This window comes from the organism of the source record quoted next, unplaced genomic scaffold (assembly GCF_019419815.1).
Source record: "Pyrus x bretschneideri cultivar Hongxiangsu unplaced genomic scaffold, Pyrus_bretschneideri_v1 Contig12, whole genome shotgun sequence".
Lineage (NCBI taxonomy): Eukaryota > Viridiplantae > Streptophyta > Magnoliopsida > Rosales > Rosaceae > Pyrus > Pyrus x bretschneideri.
In genome coordinates this window covers 764,894-784,976 of record NW_025999413.1, presented here as the reverse complement: position 1 = coordinate 784,976, position 20,083 = coordinate 764,894, and the positions used below count along the sequence as shown (strand labels likewise).

The following is a 20,083-nucleotide window of genomic DNA, read 5'->3' as shown; positions in this document are numbered from 1 at the left end:
GTTAAGCACAATGCGCATATCGCCATCATCTCGATTTGGAGCATTCCTCGAATCACAGTCGATATTTGAGCTGCTAATCTTCCAAGAACCTAAAAATAAGGGTACGTTTTCATCAAAAACCGAACGAAGAAGCCAGTGGCTCAAGCAATCCACAATCTCTGTGGATCTTAGTTAAAAATCAACAAAATTCACTCTGAAAACAAAAATGCAACACTATCTTGTATCTCCTACAAACACCAACCTGGCCTTTGGCATCGAAAACTTTCCACCGCAGGCCATCAAGATCAATGCGTCTCAGGGCAGCGAGAGCTTTCTGTACGAACATCAAAGTACATATTCCGTTAAACACAAAGTCTCTCTCAGGACATTCCGTTAAGTTACCGTAGGAATTTGATTAATCTGACAAATAGGATTAAAAAGTCAGTTTGAAACCCAAAATGAGAATCGGGGTTTTCTTTCGGTTTGATCTGAAATGCAACACAGGTTATAAATTAGCAAAGTTTATGACATTTTTTTTTTTAAGTCGAATATTACATGTTTACTTACGTAAAATTAACAATTACTTCGTTCCTTGTTTTCAGATTCATGAATTTACGGGTGCTGCTAAACACTTTGTGGTTCTCTAATTCCAAATCTTAGAACTCGTTTTCGTTTTTAAAATAATTAAAAGCCGTTTCAAAGAAAATATTTTTAAATCCAAAAACACATTAGATGCTTTACTTCTTGTAGAAAACATTTCAAGTACCTTTTAAAAATTCACTGATAATTTTATCAAAATTTGATTCCAAAAATATTTTCATCGAAATGACTGAAATAAAAACATATCCAAACAAGTCTTTATTCTTATTCCTTCTCCGCTCAACTTTAATATTATTTGTTGTTTTTACAAAATCAAATATAAAGTATGCGGGAGACTGAAAATAGTACTAAACCAAAATATTTCTAGGATCAAGCATGGTTCGAACCGGTTCAAATTATGGCTACAACCATTCAAGATTCTTTCTGACTGAGCCCGGTTTGGACCGAATTGGTAAATGGGCTTTACAGAATTGGAGATTCAACAAGAATAAGCTCCATGATGGTTGTTGAGAGTCCACCAGAAAGCTTTGAATCTTCAATCAACAATGGCTAGAAGCCTATACCTTTCGAAAAAAAACACCGAAATGTACAACTAATAAACTTGCTGCAAGGGAGATCATACGACTACGAAAACTAGCGCCGTCTACAATTTACACAGGACTCCGAACGCTATGCACGCATGCACGTAGTTTCTGAGGTGCCTCTGTCGACCGTATCATTATCTACCCACGTTTGGTCCCGTTTCGGACGTTTTGAGATCAGTATATCACCATAGGAAACATCTTGCTTCACATTCACATAGCCTTGAGTTTTCAACACCTGCAGAAAAAGAAAAGATAATGACGTGCTGCACAAGGTTTTGCATCGGCATGTTTGGAAGTTGCAATTTCGGTTCATGAATGTGGCTCGTGGACGTAGTTAAACGAAGATTCTAAACCATATCAGAAAGATCGTACCAGTAGCTCGTAAAACAGCCTTGCATTTTCTTTCTTTGTTCTTCCTTTCGAAACCTCCAACAAGTTCACTTCCTCCTTTCCTTGATTTTTACAGTTTGGAAAGTGTGTATGCAAGTACCTTGCGACCATTCTGTACGCACAAAGTTTAACATGTTGAAGAAAAAATTGTACAAGAATGAATAACCCTGACATTTATGCCAAAAAGACTTTCAGGGTGCCAATCCACCATACCTGGTTCTCCCAGACATCCCTCTGCAACGAAAAAAAAAGGGTTTCGAGATTCAGTTAGTGAGAAAAATATACAAGTAGAACCTTAGCGTAATGAAAACAATTTGAGACTCTTACCCAGTTGCGGGTTGACTCCTTCGGATGAATCAATGTCCTGGGGCAACATAGAAATAACGAAGTTAGGAAAAGTAAGGAACAACGAAAGATACAAACTGGTTCAATTCTGGAACCACATGAGAAGCAACATAATAACGTGTAGCGGCATCAACACCCTACTTGCTCGTTGCAGACCTTTAGTTTGGTATGTGCGAGCTTGTTACGTGCGCTAAAGATGTTTAGTACCACAAATAGAAAGGTTCAGCGAGATGGCTTTGCGGTATGCAAACACAATAATTATTACTATACCTCATTCAACAAATTAAAATCATGTTCCTGATCCCTGTCCAGAAATGGTGCTTCTTCTGCATATCCAGATGGGGCAGCTTGCTCCCTGCTGCCCCGGGGTGGCTCCTCTTTCTCTATCCCTCCAAATGTCTCAGGTGTTAAGGTATCCATATCAACAGCGTCAGGGCTCTTTGGAGTCCCAAATGATTTCACTGATTGTGAGCGAAGAACGGGTGTTTCTGGTGCAATTTCTGCTTGCTCTGACCTAACACCACTTGGAGATTCGGGTGCATGTAACTTTTCTGGAGGGGAAAATGGTTCTGCAGGTGCTGTAATCTTTAATTTCTTTTTGCAGAAGAGGGATATAAGTTCTCGCGAAACAGCAGCTGCAAATATATGGTTAGCAACGGTTCCACGAGGCCCATGACTGATGAAACATAAAGTAAATAATGATAGAAAATTACCAGGTACCAATGGCTCCGAGAAATCATGGCAAAGATTTGCAATTCGACTGGCTTTCCAGATAGCAAGGGCAGTTTGAGGAACTTTCTTTCTTTTAGAAACCAAGTCACTTGCATCATTTATGCTTTTCCTGATTACCCTGTGAAATTTTTTGTTACAAGTTTACAATCCACGGTCAACTTATAATCCATTGAAATATAAATAAAGTCCAAAGCATCCTGAACGATTTTGTCAATACACGAAACAGAAACACTTCAACTAACACATTTAAAGGGGAAGTAAACCGTTACGTACTCATTAGGCAGGACTATCATATCATCCATGACACATTTTCTTTTCCTAGAAAATCGAGCAAACTCCTTAGAAGCCGGTGTATGAATAACCATAAACTTTGGTGCACCTGCGTTAGGAGAAATTATTTCGGACAAACTTGTTAAGAATGCGTGAAAGCTTTAATTTCGCATATATTGCAAAGCATAAGATGGAATTTAGAAAAGTGACAGGCCACGCAGAATAACGTCCAATTGTGTATGTTAGGTTGCAAAATTAGCCCTTTACCACAGACGTATACAACTAAGGAATTGACAATGTTGTACCTGCATCGGGGATTTTGACATCAGGAGTTCCATCGCATGAAATGGAGAGAGGATCTCGATCTTCTTGCATAATAATTTGACGTTCTTTACTATCCGGTGAAATCATCTCGGGTAATTTTTTGGGCTCTCCATCGTTATGATTTGCTTGACCAGATGAACAAACAAGTCCTCGAGGTTGCTTTGCCCCATTAAATGTATCAATGTCCATGTACTCTTCTTGAGAAACTGTACAACTCTGCAACTTTTCCATGCCAGCTTCTATGGTGTTTAGATTATGGTCTTGTACTATGTTTGGACATGTCTGACTTTCTGGTTGTACCAACTCTGGTTCCATAACCTCCTCACGATCAATTTGATGATCTTCACTGGATGATCTAAAATGGTGGGAAGGTTCTCTCTCAGTCCCATCGAATGTCTCAAGGTTCAAACCTTCGTGAGACAACCTAAGGTCTTGAAGCTTTTCCCCTGGGTTTGCTTGTCCTCGAATAGCAACTTCAGAAAGTGCTACATTAGTTTCTTGACCTTCACAAGATGGTTTAACTTGTCTTGGAGGTTCGTCCTCAACTCTAAAAGTTGTTTCTAGGTCAGCGCATTCTTCTTGATAGAACATCTTCTCTTGAAACTTCGCCACAACTGCCGCTGACTTGGTTCCACTACTCGATGCTCTTAGCTCCGTGTCAAAGCCCAACCAGTGAGACGAAAGTATACTGAAATAAGACATACTTGTCAAACATAAGATTAAGGGAAAATACTGCAAAACTAATCTAGAATTTGAGCATCCGGAAAGATTGTACATACTCTTTGACTGGGGTGTCACAGGCACCAAATTCCTCGTAATCATGCTGCGCAAACACAAACCCAGTCATATATGCATGTTCGCAATACAAATTAATCAAACCTATGAAAATGCTTATGAGGAAATTTGGAAATCATTAAGAACTAATTGTTACACGAAAATGAACGACTTGAAAAAGAAACATGAATTAGATCAAAGTTTAAAGACGAAGATTGATCAAGTGACGTACTATTTCTGAATAAAATTGTCCTCTTCCATTCCCCTGCGCACTATCTGTTTCACATCATGCTGAATCATGTAAAACTGTACAAATAAGACCAAGTAAAATAGTATTCGAGACCGCAGATTAATACCTTTCAATGTGATTTCTTCATCAGCCACCACATTGCCTCTGTGAATTAAGCGAAAAACACATGTTAAATACGAGTACTAATACAGGAATATCCTCACACAGTTTTATAAGTTACACAGCTTACCCACTGACATCTTCAATTTCAAGGATCCCCAGATCGAAAGCATCAAGTTCAAACCTATCAGGTAGGGTAACAGCGTAATAAGGTGCACGCAGCTTATCTACGCCTGCATTCTTTTTTGTACTGACTACAAATTTGTTGATTTTAACCAGCACTTCACTGCAGTCATCATACAGATATTCAACTTTCTTTGAGTATATTCGAACGACGCCAAGAAGAAGGTAGGCCAGTACCCTGTATGCAACAGCATCCCATTCATCCTGCAAAATTTCATCTGCGGCAACAGAATCCGGTTTTAGGATATTCCAGGCTTAATGCTGAATAACATGAATGATTTTTCCCAACATGAAACCTGATAAACTCGAAGCAAATGTCCTCAACCCTTATGAATGTAACACTTTAAAAGGACATAATCCCATCCGAAAACTACCACTCCGAATAAACATGATCGAGTTGAAATAATACTTTTTACTTAAAATTGTGTAATCTGTTAGTCTTCCAGGTTCTGTTTCAAAATCCTTGCTATCATATCCACTTCCCCTTGCATTACCAAAACCCGAAACGCAAGTAAGACTGTCTAAGAAGCAATTTGCATTTTTCTTTTTGCCAATAAGTGAACCATTCCAACTCTTCTGTATATATGATTTGGTTTCTTCTAGCGAAAGACTTTGCACAAAAGCATTCTAAAATTTATACAATCGACCCCACTTAAAGGGATAAGGCTTCGTTGTTGGAAATTTTTCTGGTAACTTCTGTTTCGAAATTTTCTGTAATTTTTTTTTTGCAATTTCTCCAAACAAAACTTTTCCCAGATGGTTGATAACAGAGGTTAATGGAAAACCCAGAAACCAGGTAACAAAACTGATCAACATCAATGCAAATATGCATAATTAAGCACCAAAATAGGAGAGAAGAGAGAGAGAGAAGACAGGAAACGAACCGACGGAGGCGGAGATGTCGGTCTGGTTGACCTGCGACCTCTTGAGCTTTTTGAAAGAGTAGGCGGCAACCCAAATGCCGCCCAACGGCCCTTTTCTCGACAGAAGACGCTGCGAGTAGAACATGGTCGCCTTTGAAAAACTTCAAGCTTTTCACTCTCTGCGATTGGTTAGTGTACTCGCTTCTCTTCAGAGTCGGAGATAGGAGCAGGAAAAAAAACAGAGGAATGCGGTTATGTCAGCAACCTGCTAACAAATGTATGTACGGGCCACGGAGGGAGGGAGGGAGTTAAAAGACCAGAAACGGTCGACTGGTGGTGTAGTGTGCCTTACAAGTTTCAGACCGAAAGAAAAAAAAACAAACAAATTAGCAAAATCATTTTTATTTTCAAAATTAATGTTAAATTAGTGACAATAAAATATTTAATCACATTTATCAATTTTGGTCATTCGACAGAATAAAAGCGGTTTAACATTTGTATATGTGAATTTGTAAATAGACCAGTCATATTGGTTAGAATAGATGTCTTCGTTTCAAAACGCGCGAATTTAGATTCTTCTTTTTTACGTTTTCGTAATTTGAATTAATTTAAAATAAACTAGTACTTATACAAAAGAATAAAATTAAAATGCCAATTAGTTAGCTGACAACTAATTCCCATATATGGTGGGCAGCCAAATTTGAATGACATACCATTTTTATTACAAATACATAAATGATATTCCTATAAACAAAAATACATAAATGATAAAAAGGAAAGAAATTGGTAGGGTGTAAATTGAATTACCAAATTGAAAACAAAAAATTAAAGGGAAAATATCTGAATTTGGAAATAAAAAGTTAAAAATTTATGCTAAGGAAAAGACAGAAGAACGCTAGGAATGAGGATTCTTTCCAGATCTCACTGTGAGGGTTTCAAAAATCATCTAATTATGTTTTTTTATCGTACATTGTGCAGTCAGCATTCATTATAAATTTTTTTATTTAAAATTGAATATAAATAATATGTGATGAAAACTAATCACATAATATACGATGAACGAATATAAGTAAAAAATTTTCTAAATCCTTACATAAAAAAAAAAAAAAGATTTGGAGATTATCATCATTTGAATGCCAGGACCAAGAAGATATTAAAGATTGTGTCAATTAACCGGCTGTAAAATGCCTAGTCATGCACTACGTGTCATTCCACCATCCAACTTTAACCACCCGACCAATCATTGAAAAACCAAGCCACGCATTTTTTGTGCGCCGACCTCAAATTTCGAAGAGCAAACTTACTAGGTACGACTTACAACAGTGGCTTTCGGTATTAAACGCCCCGTTTGTTTCACCTCCTCGGCTAAGATTATAATATGGTTGCTTAGAGGCCCAAATCCAAGGCTGGAGGCCCAAATCTCAGGCCTCGCTGCGCCCGGCGGGGTTTTTCAAAAATCTAAACCCCTAGAGAGCTCCACCCATGTCGATCTTTCTGATACGCGCGCTCTCATATCGGAACGTCCTTCTCTTCCGTAGCTCCCCGCTGCTCAGTCGCGAGCTCCGTCAATGCAACCCCGAGCCACCGCACAGGGTTCTCTCTCTTCCCGCCCTTTAATTCGTCAGAGAAAGTCGCAATAAAAGTACCTTCTCTCTCTAGCTCTCTCTAAAATGTAACTTCTTCACTCTTTTGATATGATTTTCCAATTTTTCCACGTTTTCAGAAAAAGAAAAGGAAGGTGAATCGGCTGCGAGTACAGTTGAAATTCTGCCAAACATGGGGCCAACGATCAAGGCGAACGCCACCTCACATATGGAGGCGGCGATCGCAGCGTTAACCGCCGAATTAAGCAAACTGCGTACCGGAAGAGCAGCTCCGGGTACACTCTCAGTTCCTCCGGTGCCAAATCACTGTTCATTTACTCAATTTTGGTTCTTACTGTTCTAAGTTGTCTGAAATGTTTATGCAGGAATGCTTGATCACATCATTGCGGAAACCGGCGGTGTGAAGTTGCCCTTGCATCAGATTGCCGCTGTTTCGGTCATTGATTCAAAAACGTTATCAATCAACCCGTTCGATTCAACGGTAATGAAGCAATGCATGCGCGTTTCAGCAACATTTTGTTGTATTTGTGCGTTCTGGCTTGTGATTTTGGTATATCTCAAGTAAATTTTTCTCTCCAATATTTGAATTTGGCTCTATAGATGAAGATTCATATTGGATGTGTCATTATTAAAAGTAGACATCTGTAATGGTATTGGATGTGTCATTATTAAAAGTAGATAATAGATTAAGATTAGTGGGATTGGAGATCATTATGTTGGAGGTCATCATTATGTTGGAGGTCATCATTATGTTGCATTCGGTTCTCCCATATATGTTGCATCTGTAATGGTTTCAGATATGAAATATACATAAAACATTCAATATGGTATCAGAGCGGGCATAATCCTGAGCCAGTTCTGTATATCGAATCTGCTGTGTTTATTTTTCAAAAAACAATGGCAGATGGAAGTATCATTGCTTCTTCATCTGGAAGCACTTCTGAAATGGATATCAATCCAAACCAACGACTCAGTTCAGTATTATTGAATGAGTTTAATTATTTGCCATGGGCAAGGGCTGTTAGTCTTGCTCTCGGTGGAAGATCCAAACTCGGTTTCATCAATGGCAGTCAACCTGCACCAGATGCTTCTTCTCCAGAATATGGAGGGTGGCTATGTAAAGATCAACTGGTCATGTCATGGTTGTTAAATTCTATGGAAAGGAATATTGCTGAAATCTTCAGCTATTCCGAGTCGTCTCTCATCCTTTGGACCACCGTGAAGGAGATGTATGGAAATCAAAACAATGCAGCTCGCATCTTTCAACTCAAGAAGGATATCTCCAACATACAGCAAGAAGGTAAAAGCTTTGTTCAACATCTTGGTTCTTTAAGAAGCATGTGGAATGAGTTAGATGTGTACAGACCTCACACAACTGATCTCTCTTTGCTCCTTAAAAGAACTGAAGAAGATAAAATTTTTCAATTATTGTCTAGCTTGAGCTCAGAATATGAGGATTTGAGAAGTCATATTCTCATGAACTCGGAGCTACCATCCTTCACTAGTATCTGTGCAACTATCCAACGTGAGGAAGTAAGGAGAAAAGTCATGAACAATGGTATAAAAACCAACGTGACAGAAGCTAGGGCTTACCTGACAAATGAAAAAAGATATAAAGGAAAAAACCCTCATTTAAAGTGCCTACATTGTGACAACATCGGGCATGTGAGAGACAAGTGCTGGATCCTACATCCAGAACTCAAACCTGACTTCATGAAGGATAAATCCGCACCAAAGACAAGTCGAGCACACCCTCGTGCCAACACTGCAACATCTTCATCTATCAACAATGTTGATACCTATCAACAGTTCACTGCAAATCCTGCCATCCTTTTAAATGAGTTCGCAGCGTATCTCCAACAAAAGAAGGGAAAAGAGGATGGATCGGTTGATCATGAAGATGGAAGTACTACTGCATTGATGGGCAAATTTGCAGGTTTTTTAGCTGATGCTGATTATGTACCTCAGACAGACTTGAAAGGTATCATAACTGCTTTCCAAACTGCTCTTAAAATAAATGAGTTACATGATTTTTGGGTTGTAGATTCTGGTGCCACAGACCATATGACTAATCAAATGTCAAAGTTACATAGATTTGAGAAACTACATAATCCTTCACATGTATCTGTTGCTAATGGTGAAGGTGCAAGGATTGTAGGAAAGGGAAAAATCCACCTGATATCTGATCAAATAGAGTCTATGGCCCTATATGTCCCATCATTTCCATTTCAACTTCTCTCAGTGGGAAGAATCACAAATTCCTTAAATTGTTTGGCCATTTTTTCACCAAAAACTGTCATTTTTCAGGATTGTATAACCAAGAGGACGATTGGTGAGGGGTTTTACCTTGATGGTCTCTATTACATATCAAAAAGCTCTTCCTGTGGGTTCCATGCCAAGTCAAAGTCCATCCATACCTCCATTCAAGCTTCCACCTTGTGGCACCAACGACTAGCTCATCCATCTCAACCTATCTTATCCACCTTATTTCCTGACTTAGGCAAAGAATCAACCCACTGTGAAACTTGTCATTTGTCAAAGGCAACAAGACTACCTCTAGGGTCTTCGATGTCTAGAGTTTCTCATCTTTTTGAGCTTGTACACTCTGATATATGGGGACCAACAAATGAATCTTTTGATGGTTATAAATATTTCATAACTTTTGTTGATGATTATTCAAGAGCCACCTGGTTATATTTATTAAAATCAAAAAAATGAGGTGATGGAAGTGTTTAAGGACTTTCACAACCTTGTCAAAAATCATTTTTCTTCTCAAATCAAAACCCTAAGGTCTGATAATGGCACAGAATACATGTCTCAAGTCATGACTCAATATTTGAGCAACAATGGCATCATACATCAAACTAGCTGTGTTGGCACACCCCAACAAAATGGTGTTGCCGAGAGAAAAAACCGAGATCTCCTTGAAAAAACTAGGGCATTGATGTTACAAATGAATGTACCAAAACGTTTTTGGTCTCAAAGCGTCATGACAGTAGCTTACCTGATCAACAGATTACCTAGTAGGGTTTTGGGGTTCAAATCCCCAATGGAGATAGTCAAGAACAGAAAGGTGGACTTGTCTCACCTTAAAGTCTTTGGATGCATCTGTTTTGTTCATGTTCAGTCATTACATCGAGACAAACTTGATCCTAGGGCAACTAAATGCATTTTCCTTGGCTACTCGTCCACACAAAAAGGGTATAAGTGTTATAATCCACAACTTAAGAGACTAATTGTTTCAAAGGATGTTCAATTTCATGAAACTAACTCTTATTACAGTAAGTCTCTGGATAGTACAAGTCAGGGGGAGATTATCTTGGACATGTTTCCACTGCCAAGGACTGAGATACTCAACAATGCGGGTGATCAAACTCACACAATGGATCTTGTGGCTCCAAATCAACCGGATTCATATGACGACAGCAACATGCCTGTAGAAGATGAAACTCTACGTAGTATTGGTCCTGAAGAACCTTCAGAAGAGTCTCTTCCTACCATACCTCGACGAAATCCAACTCGTGAGAGGCACCCACCAGCAAGACTGCAAGACTTTGTTACGTACAAGCTCAAGCACCCCTTATCCAACTACTGTTCTTATCAAAAGTTGTCACATAATTACACTGCCTATTTGAGTAATATATCTGCGCATGAAGAGCCTCAATCATTTCAAGAAGCTAACCAATCCCAAGTGTGGCAGCAAGCAATGCAGGATGAACTGCATGCACTCGATCAACATAAAACCTGGAGCATTGTGCCACTGCCCAAAGGAAAGAAGATAGTAGGCTGCAGGTGGATATACAAGATTAAATTCAACTCGGATGGGTCTATTGAAAGACACAAGGCACGATTAGTGGCCCGTGGCTTCACTCAAACATTTGATGTGGATTACAAGGAAACCTTTGCCCCCGTTGCAAAGATGAACACAGTGCGCGTACTCTTGTCTGTGGCTGTCAACAAAGGATGGCCTATGTATCAAATGGATGTAAAAAACGCCTTCTTACATGGTGAGCTTGAAGAAGACGTCTACATGAGATTACCACCGGGTCACTCTCAAAGTCATAAACAGGATGTTGTGTGTAAACTGCACAAATCAATTTATGGTCTTAAACAATCACCGAGAGCCTGGTATGCTAAGCTCAGTTCAGTCCTTATCAGTGTTGGTTTTGGAAGAAGCAATGCGGACTCCTCTTTATTTGTACGCTCAGGCACCGCTGGTACATTGGTTGTTCTTGTGTATGTTGATGACTTGATCATCACCGGAGATAACCCTGAAGAAATCAAAGAACTCAAGCACTCCCTTCAGCAACGCTTTGCAATAAAAGATCTTGGTGTTCTGAGATACTTCCTTGGCATCGAAATGGCTACATCTCACAAGGGCTTCTTCCTTAACCAGCGCAAATATGTTCTGGATCTCCTTAAGGAAGCAAACATGAGTGATGCTAAACCGGTCCCTACACCTCTTGACATTAAACTTAAGGTCAGCTTAGAGGGTCAATCTCTTCCAAACATAAGTTATTATCAGCGGTTGGTTGGTAAGTTGATATACCTGACCATCACAAGGCCCGACATTACCTATGCTGTCAGTATTGTTAGCCAATTTATGCACTCTCCCACGATGGAGCACTTTAACCTAGTCAAAAGGATACTTCGGTATCTAAAAGGTTCTGTGGGACGTGGTATAATCATGAAGAAAAATGCAAGCACTCAGATTACAGGTTATTGTGATGCAGATTGGGCTGGCAATTCCATTGATCGTAAGTCTACAACAGGATTTTGCACGTTTGTGGGAGGCAACCTTGTCTCATGGAAAAGCAAAAAACAAACTGTCGTTGCAAGATCCAGTGCTGAGGCAGAATATCGGGCAATGGCATCTACTGCGTGTGAACTAATCTGGCTCAAAGGTTTACTGTGTGACTTAGGTGTTTTCAATCATCAATCCATGTCCCTTTTCTGTGACAATCAGGCTGCAATGCACATTGCTTCCAACCCAGTTTTTCATGAGAGAACCAAGCACATTGAAGTCGATTGTCACTATGTTCGTACACAAGTTCAATCTCAGGTTATCCAAACGCATTTTGTAAGGAGCTCGGATCAACTTGCGGACCTATTCACAAAATCATTGGCCTCTCATCAGTTTCAGCTTCTTCTTGGCAAGCTTGGATCTATCAACCTTTTGGATCCAGCTTGAGGGGGAGTATTGGATGTGTCATTATTAAAAGTAGATAATAGATTAAGATTAGTGGGATTGGAGATCATTATGTTGGAGGTCATCATTATGTTGAAGGTCATCATTATGTTGCTTTCGGTTCTCCCATATATGTTGCATCTGTAATGGTATTGGATGTGTCATTATTAAAAGTAGATAATAGATTAAGATTAGTGGGATTGGAGATCATTATGTTGGAGGTCATCATTATGTTGCATTCGGTTCTCCCATATATGTTGCATCTGTAATGGTTTCAGATATGAAATATACATAAAACATTCAATAATTCATCGCCTACTTCGCAAGAAGATACGGAAAATTTTCGGCTAACTTTAGACTGTATACACATTTGATGTAATTTTCCAAGCTTTCAAAATGAAATAAGCTAACTTTTCTGCTCTTCGGGTTGGGATAAGCGAGATTGTAAACATCCGGTAAAAAAAAATTCCAATAACCTGACTGTCTTATGCAGGCCATATCAAGCTTGGAGACTGCCATTGTTGAATCTCCATTGGGGTTAAATCCTAAGGTGGACGGGGACCGACTGATTGCAGCTATTCCTCCATAAGCAGGCATCTGATTGTCACTCATGCTGTCACGAATTTTTGGTTTTCATAATTTTTCAGTTTCTTAGTTCTTAATAACAATAATAACTCGAAAATATTCGCCAAGCTAACTTGGACTTAGCCATGTGTTTGATTACTTGACTAATTTTATCTTTTCTAATTTTTGTGATGGCCAGATTGACGAAAGAGCATATTCAGGTGACTTACAACTGCTTTTCCCGTTGTTGTTTTTGTCGTGCTTGATAATTACCATTTCTTATCAGTGAACATATCCTACCAGGCTTTCTGTAAAGTGGTTACCAAGTCCTCTGAAGATGGCAAGCAGAGTATTCGAAGAGCTCGCCAAAAGGTGACAGAAGTAAAATTTTTTTTTGTAATATATGCATATTTGATTGCGATTTAGGCGACTGCGAGATTGCGCCTTGTTATTTTGATAATCACCAACCATTAAGTCGGAGAAGTTTAGACAGCGTAGTTCTGGAAATGTACTATATATTTAGTCCTAAAAAAGGGCCAGGTCATTGATTCTCCTAAATCATTGCACGATATCCATCTAACAGATTAACTAGACGATCTTCTGCACATTTACCATCACATGCTTCAATTGCAAGTTTATACATGTTAATAACGCAAAATACTATGTAGTAAGATATGATCCTTCGTTGCGATGAGCAATTCTACCAGTACTATTGGACAATTAGTAATATCTCTAGTTTCCTGGTCTGGTGATCTCAGGAAGAAATTTATCATTAGTAGTACTGAAGACCAAAACAGTGAGGTATGTAGAACGATCACTCGTGCTTGGTATGTGAATGCGGATTCTAAAGTTTGGCCGCTTTGCAGCACAACTAAATAGGTTCTTGGTTTCTTTTACAGGCAATGGATACGAAAACTACCCCAAAGACGAATTAAAAAGATGGGAGAAAGAGGTGAGTTTAACTTAAGAACACACTGTTCCCAAATTGATATGGGGTTTGGCTACAATACACCGGAGTATGGCATACTCCGGCACCTAGGGCCGTTATCTCCAATTAAGTTCAATTCAAAATTGGATCCAACGGTTATTGCAGAAAAATTAATTGATATGATGCAAGTTTTTGTTTTGCTCGTTGGTTTTTCGGAATGGCTACATTTTCCAGGTTGATGAGTTGACTAAAAAGTTTGTCAAGACAGCAGTGGACTTATGCAAGGCAAAGGAGAAGGAGATCAGTTCAGGCTAACAGGTGGTGTTTTCAGTGTATTTTTGAATCTGTTTGGCGCTCGATCCCACTCCCTTCCGAAAGAGCTCTACCCGAGTTCGTTTAAATGGTTACAAAGATTTAGCTTCGATTCAAACCAGTTAATGCCCCGCTTGGTAATCATTTGGTTTCCGTTTTAATTTTTGGTTTTCGCTGTCCCTTATGACGAGAACATACAACTGTGGGATCAAAACCTTTACAATGAAAAGAAATTGACTCTACTAAATACTTCAAGACGAAGTATTCCTGGAAACCTCTCTATACACCATCCTACTTCACCGGTCACTACCGTTCATGAGCCCCTCTGTTTACCGAAAAGAGCCTCCTTGGTCACGAGCTTTATACCTCTCACCCAAAGCTTGGCGGTTTCAACTCCGCCTTCACACACAAAATGCACCTCCTTGTTCTTGGTAGTCACCACCCTAAACACTCCGGGTTCATCTGCATCACTCTGGCTCCTCCTATTCCTCTTAAAGGCTGGACTAGGCCCAACCTCCGCCTCCCGGCATTTCACATTTCTCCGGTCCGACTTCCCCCAGCACAGCACCCCTACAGCTCCCATCATCCTCACCTCTTTCCCATGAGGGCTTCCTTTCCCTCCCTTTGTATGCTTCCTGACACGCGCCCCACCTAGCACCAGCTTGCGAGCTAGCTCATCTAGTATCACCGGCTCCGCATCATTTTCCAAACCGCCGCTTTTCCTCGCAAGCGAAAGCGGTGTTTCGCCTTTGGCATTCTTGACATCCAAGTTTGCTCCGTGAGAGATCAAGAGTTCACACACGAGACCATAACCTTCCCTAGCCGCTAACATGAGCGGAGTGTTACCATCTCCGTCAGGGACATTCACATCATATCCCCTACTTGTTAACAATTTGACTGCATTGACATCCCCACGGCGTGCTGCACAGTGCAGAGCGTAGAACCCTCCAGCGTAACGATTGCCCTTTTCCAGTGCATATTCGAGCATTACCTTCTCAAACAGGTCACGGTTTTGGTTTATTTCTGACAGAGTAATTGCAGTCTCACCAGACTTGTTACACAATTTTACATCAGCCCCTGCATAAACCAAAAACCTGAATGCTTCAACGTGTCCCTTCAAAGCAGTGATCATAACGGCTGTGAAACCTTTACCGTCTTGATAATCAATGTCAAATTCTCCTGAAACAACTACGGCTTTCAAGGCCTCAATATCGCCGGCTTGAGCTGCAAACATTAGGGGAGAGAAAACAGAAAAGCTGCTGGATTTGGGCATCTTTCCGTCTCTTATTACATACATCAACGCCTGCTGAAAACCAAGGGACCACCCAGCTATTCTGGCAATCGAACTAACAGACTGACCAGCCGCGTTAGCCAAGCCAAAATCAGCACCAGCTGCCGCCAATTCTCTGAGACATTCTTCATGCTTGTATTTTGCGCAGATCATTAGAGCTGTCTCGCCGGAATCCGTCTTGGAGTTCACATCACATCCTGATTCAATTAAACATCGAACGACTGTTGGCAAGCCAAGGCGGGCAGCCATGTGTATCGGATTAAACATGGTACTACCAGTTGTTTTAACGGGTGATTCTACATTGGCACCGCAACTTAAGAGCGAACGGACAGCTCCTGCATTACCGCATAGAATAGCGTGGTGCAGGAGAGTTCTTCCACAATGAGGGGTATCCGGAGAACGGCCTTGGAGGAGCATGTGCAAGACAGAACCGCTTGCTTCAAAATACTCCACTGCACACCAGGTAATGGGATATGGCTCCGCCAGCCCTGCCCCGACCCGCAACTCTTCCCCCGTAGCCGGGTCCCATGACCATGCTCCTAATCTCACATTGACATCTATCTTCACGCCGGCCTAATTTTCCAGTTTTGGAACAAAGAACAAGCGAGGGTTGTTAGTCATGTGGAGTGAAAAGAAGAAGGATACAAGGACAGTAGTAATTTAGAAGATGAAACAGTAACAGTACTATTGTCTTGTCAGGAAGATAGAATCAGAATCGTTTTCTGTTTAGATCTTGCTGCAATCACAGAACCGTGTACCACTCTATCCCTATTGAAAGGTACCAATCCAGCTGTCCAGGTTGATGCACCTCCTTAGAGGGGGCCTACGACAATCAAGTCTTATCTCACTAAGTGGGGTTGATCTTGTCGAACCCTGGACCTGGTTGGAATGTAAGGTTCACAAAACCACCAGGACACAAAGGACGGGTAAAAAAAGCGGAATTTCATTTAGGATTCATATAAGAGGGATTGGAAGTGAAAAACAAAGTGCCAACTACCTGACACACTCCCCCTCCTCTTTTATCCAAGATTTGGACCGGCAGCGGAAGATTAACTTACACTAGCCGAGTTTGAAAATTACTTCTCTACTATTGCTAAATTATGGCTTTCGGGATCGTATCTGATCAATCTAATGATACATTTTTAGGCTTAAGAATGAAGGGAAACTGACAGTAAAACAACCTGGCCGGCTCACCCTTAGTAAGTGATATGGGAATCACCTGTAGCAGCAAACGTACGATGGGGACCTGCCTACTCACAACTGCAGCCACAAGTGCACTACAGTCAACATTAGTGTGAAGAGCTGGCTTAGACGATTGAAGTAGCATCCTATCAGCCGCACTTGCATCCACACCGCACTGCAATTGAGCAAGACGGACAATGTTATTGTGCTTATAAAATCTGGTAAAGTATCGTAATAGTAATTAATTCATGAGAGTGTCAGCTGTATAAACCCTAGAACATCATTACACTCGGTTAAGCGCCAAGTTTTCCGAATTTACCTATATGCTATCTGCTGTGGGATTCAGAAAGTTGCCTGTTGAACAGCTCTTATGGGAAAATGAATACGATGCTTCTACCTTCATGAGAGTGTCCACCACATCAGCAAACCCCCTGCAGCTGGCTGTGACAATGGCATGCACGGCAACATGGGGCCGGATAAAATCAGAGGCCATAAGCCGCTCCACGAGCCTAGCATGTCCATGACAACTTGCCTCCAACAAAGCTTCCTCACAAGCCGGTTGAGATGCTCCAGCTTTCAGTAGGATCTCTAGAATCTCAAGGTGGCCCTCTCTCACTGCTGCCGTTGTCGCGAAGCCCCTATAGAGTTTCTGATTTACGTCAGCTCCGATGCTCTGTGATTCAAGAAACCGCCAATCCTTAGTACGTTACATAGCCAGAAACAGTAGCAATTCCGCAGGCAGACATAATACCATTCAATCTATCACATTCTTAGTTTTGTAAACACATGAAAAATGCTTTGCAGAGAATGTGATTAAGCGGAAAACGCTTCAATCTCCTTCAATGGAGTACTAATACAACTTCAAAATCAGTTCAAATTCTACAATCCAAACAAAAAAAAAAAAAAAAGAAGCTTCAAATCAAACGATATAATCGTAAAAAATGCATAAATAGTTCAAAATAATTCAAATTAAACAGAAAAAGCTTTCAAATTCGGTGAGAAATCAACAATGTGAAATAAAAAAACATTCAAATCTCGACTTCAAGCACAGTGATCTGGCAACACACAGTCTAAAACCAAAGCTTCAATCACACATTACCAGCAGTTTCTTCACCAAGGCGACGTTTCCAGCATGAACGGCGAGGAACAGAGCCGTGACGTCGGTTTTGAACTCCTCGTAGTCGACGCGGACTTTGCTCGCAGACTCGTCGCGCAACAACACCTCACACTTTCTCGTTTTGAGACTCACAGCGCCGACGAAGTTGACGTCCACGAAAGGATCGGCGACGCACTCCAACGCCGATTTCAGGTCGCCGGAGAGCGAGGCTTCGAGAAGTCGCTGCGAAACCTCGGCCTCGTAGTCCACCGGGACCACCTGTTTGCCGGAGAACACCGTCATTTTCCGGTGAACACGTAGCGGAATTTGAGCTTGGAGAGTGGCGGTCTTCTTTTCTGGTGCTGCGAACTCGAGTGAGAGATAAAGAAGAGAAAACTTCAAGTGAGCGCTAGAGGGAAAGGGGAGAGGTTGCAAATTTATCGGGAACGTTTTACTTTAAATTTTGATTTAACCACGGTTAGGAAAGACGTGGGTTAAATTATTTAACTCAAAGGTGGTGGGGTCCGAAGGCTTCTATGGGAGAGATTCTTCATTGTGCCGAAATCATGTCCATGCATATCAAGTGTCATAATACAAGTGGTTGACAATTTATTTTTCAAATATCCAACAATTTGTATTATGACATTTGGTGTAACAAATTGTCTCCCACTACAATACTGTGAATAGGTCAATTTGTTTAGACTTGAATTGGAGAAGGATTTTTATGGCACGCTCATAAAGTCACATTGGTGATTTATGTCAATAAAAATAACAATGTATGTCTCCTTTTACACGGTATTTTTTTGTTAGTTTTAAGTATGAGAACGTATCCGTTTTATATAAGTTACTCTTCTTTGAGTTCTGTTAGTGTCACTAGAAAAAAAAACTTCATACGTATGCCCTAACTAAGTTATTTGTAGGCCGTATCTCACAATTGTATTAACTCTTTGTATTTTGGTTCTGTTCAACTTGATTCCACTAATAGCTTGTTTACTTACCATGATTGAGAATACAATGTAGGAGTGTCATTGTTATTTCTCACATATATAAGTGAATCTCACATTAAAAATATGCATTTAATTCTCAATATTTTCAACCATGCAACGTTATCAGAAGGAGTATATTTATGTTATTCATGAGATATTTTGTGTCATTTTCATATCACTTTTTATGCATTAAAATATAAGTAACGTTCACTACATTGAGTAAGCAGATCTAGTCAAACAGCCTTATCGAAGATTTACTCATGTCACCACGCCAGTAGACTAGTGACTTGACTAACTAACTCCTGAGTTGGCTTGAATCACGGACAATTTTCATCAAACACCTTCTATTTAGTTTTTTTAATTTTTTTAGTTACATTAGAGCAAACTGAACCGTAACATATTCTAATCTTTACCCGCTTACAACATCTTCCCGCACCATTTCTTTTCTTTAGAGATGCATATCATTCTCCTAAATTTATTAGCGAACTATATACTGTGAAGAAAACAAAATTGCTGGTGTGGAAGCATGGCCTAGTATATGAGCATCCAATGCAAAATTGGACATGTAAATATATACATGCCAAAAATATGAAATATAAAATACATGTCGGTGTCATGTAATACGGGGACAAAGGCACACACAGTCCATACTAACACCGTTATGTACGGGACACGAAGAGATACATGTATATACACAATGCAGGCACCCCATGCAATGTCTAGAAGATCTTTACCAGCACCAGTACTCGACAGTCCATGGTCTTGGGTAGTCCTCATCCGAGCAGTTGACGAGCTGGTCAGAGGTGTTAATTTGGCCTATCTGAAAGACTGAAGCCATGTATAATTAAAGGAGAGTACTGAAAGCAAAAGGGCAGAATAAAGTTACTGCCTGCATGCTTCTGTACGTCTCCCATGCAGTCAATTCAATACGAGTACTGAAGAAGCCACCTCTCTCTCAGTCTCTCTCTGGAGAGTCTGGAACCTTGAACGCTTGGTATTTTCGATGGAGGCATCTTTGATATGATCCATGAGGAGGAGGGCTTCTTTGTAGTTTCTTCTGCTATTATATATATACATACGTGCGAAGCAATTGCAGTAAAACATATATATATATATATATATATATCTTCCATGCAATGCATGGATGGTTCAACGCCTTGTCGCATACACAACCACTCGCGAGATTAGTGGCTGTCATGCAGCTGCTTGTGGACATTTCAGGATATGCAATTACGTATTAATTATTTACTACCAACAACGTATAATCCATGTTTAAATATCGGAATCGATCGATGAAAATTTGTAAAAATATCGATGAATATATCAATGTTGATTATCTACTTTAAACTACAATGACAATTCTCTTAATATCACTCTTTTAGATCTTAGTAAGATCCTTCATATTTGTTGGCAGCTTCGTGGCGGACGCAATTGCAACCAGAGGACATGCTACAAATGATTTGCAAGTTTGGTTTTATGTTTTGCCTCATGAATCTTTGTATGCCTAGCAGTTTGACTTCTCTAGGGTTGCTGTTCTGT

General features: G+C 40.2%; 3 protein-coding genes across 3 annotated transcripts; 1 reads left to right on the top strand and 2 right to left on the bottom strand.

Annotated features, from left to right (window-relative positions):
• Nucleotides 1-921: 921 nt before the first annotated feature.
• On the bottom strand, nucleotides 922-5,683 carry LOC125474098 (sister chromatid cohesion 1 protein 2-like). The gene is made up of 13 exons (XM_048577529.1): nucleotides 5,415-5,683; nucleotides 4,478-4,748; nucleotides 4,355-4,392; nucleotides 4,231-4,274; nucleotides 4,004-4,047; nucleotides 3,206-3,912; nucleotides 2,904-3,009; nucleotides 2,612-2,748; nucleotides 2,169-2,533; nucleotides 1,881-1,917; nucleotides 1,767-1,785; nucleotides 1,536-1,665; nucleotides 922-1,398 (listed from the first exon to the last, which is right to left on the bottom strand). Exons 1-13 carry the CDS (start codon nucleotides 5,536-5,538, stop codon nucleotides 1,249-1,251), a joined length of 2,172 nt encoding a protein of 723 aa, XP_048433486.1. The 5' UTR covers nucleotides 5,539-5,683; the 3' UTR covers nucleotides 922-1,248.
• A 1,041-nt stretch (nucleotides 5,684-6,724) lies between these two features.
• Nucleotides 6,725-14,002, top strand: LOC125474179 (ribosome-recycling factor-like). The gene is given in 6 exon segments (XM_048577618.1): nucleotides 6,725-7,001; nucleotides 7,095-7,272; nucleotides 7,363-7,478; nucleotides 12,679-12,814; nucleotides 13,036-13,121; nucleotides 13,912-14,002. Coding segments are annotated over 6 exon segments (723 nt in total). The 5' UTR covers nucleotides 6,725-6,875; the 3' UTR covers nucleotides 13,993-14,002.
• Nucleotides 14,003-14,123: 121 nt separating this feature from the next.
• LOC125474281 (ankyrin-1-like) lies at nucleotides 14,124-17,982 on the bottom strand. The gene is made up of 4 exons (XM_048577761.1): nucleotides 17,562-17,982; nucleotides 16,860-17,135; nucleotides 16,500-16,637; nucleotides 14,124-15,853 (listed from the first exon to the last, which is right to left on the bottom strand). Exons 1-4 carry the CDS (start codon nucleotides 17,859-17,861, stop codon nucleotides 14,303-14,305), a joined length of 2,265 nt encoding a protein of 754 aa, XP_048433718.1. The 5' UTR covers nucleotides 17,862-17,982; the 3' UTR covers nucleotides 14,124-14,302.
• Nucleotides 17,983-20,083: the final 2,101 nt, after the last annotated feature.

Bases quoted from the DNA above. Each gene is read 5' to 3' on its own strand.
- LOC125474098 (XM_048577529.1), bottom strand. From the start codon at position 5,538: ATGTTCTACTCGCAGCGTCTTCTGTCGAGAAAAGGGCCGTTGGGCGGC. The intron at 4,393-4,477 runs GTAAGCTGTGTA...CTTAATTCACAG, and splicing joins GAAATTGAAGATGTCAGTGG to AGGCAATGTGGTGGCTGATG. The intron at 1,918-2,168 runs GTATAGTAATAA...ATGTTGCCCCAG, and splicing joins ATTTTAATTTGTTGAATGAG to GACATTGATTCATCCGAAGG.
- LOC125474281 (XM_048577761.1), bottom strand. From the start codon at position 17,861: ATGACGGTGTTCTCCGGCAAACAGGTGGTCCCGGTGGACTACGAGGCC. The intron at 16,638-16,859 runs GTAGAAGCATCG...GCTCAATTGCAG, and splicing joins TGGTGGACACTCTCATGAAG to TGCGGTGTGGATGCAAGTGC. The intron at 15,854-16,499 runs GTGATTCCCATA...CTGGAAAATTAG, and splicing joins TCGTACGTTTGCTGCTACAG to GCCGGCGTGAAGATAGATGT.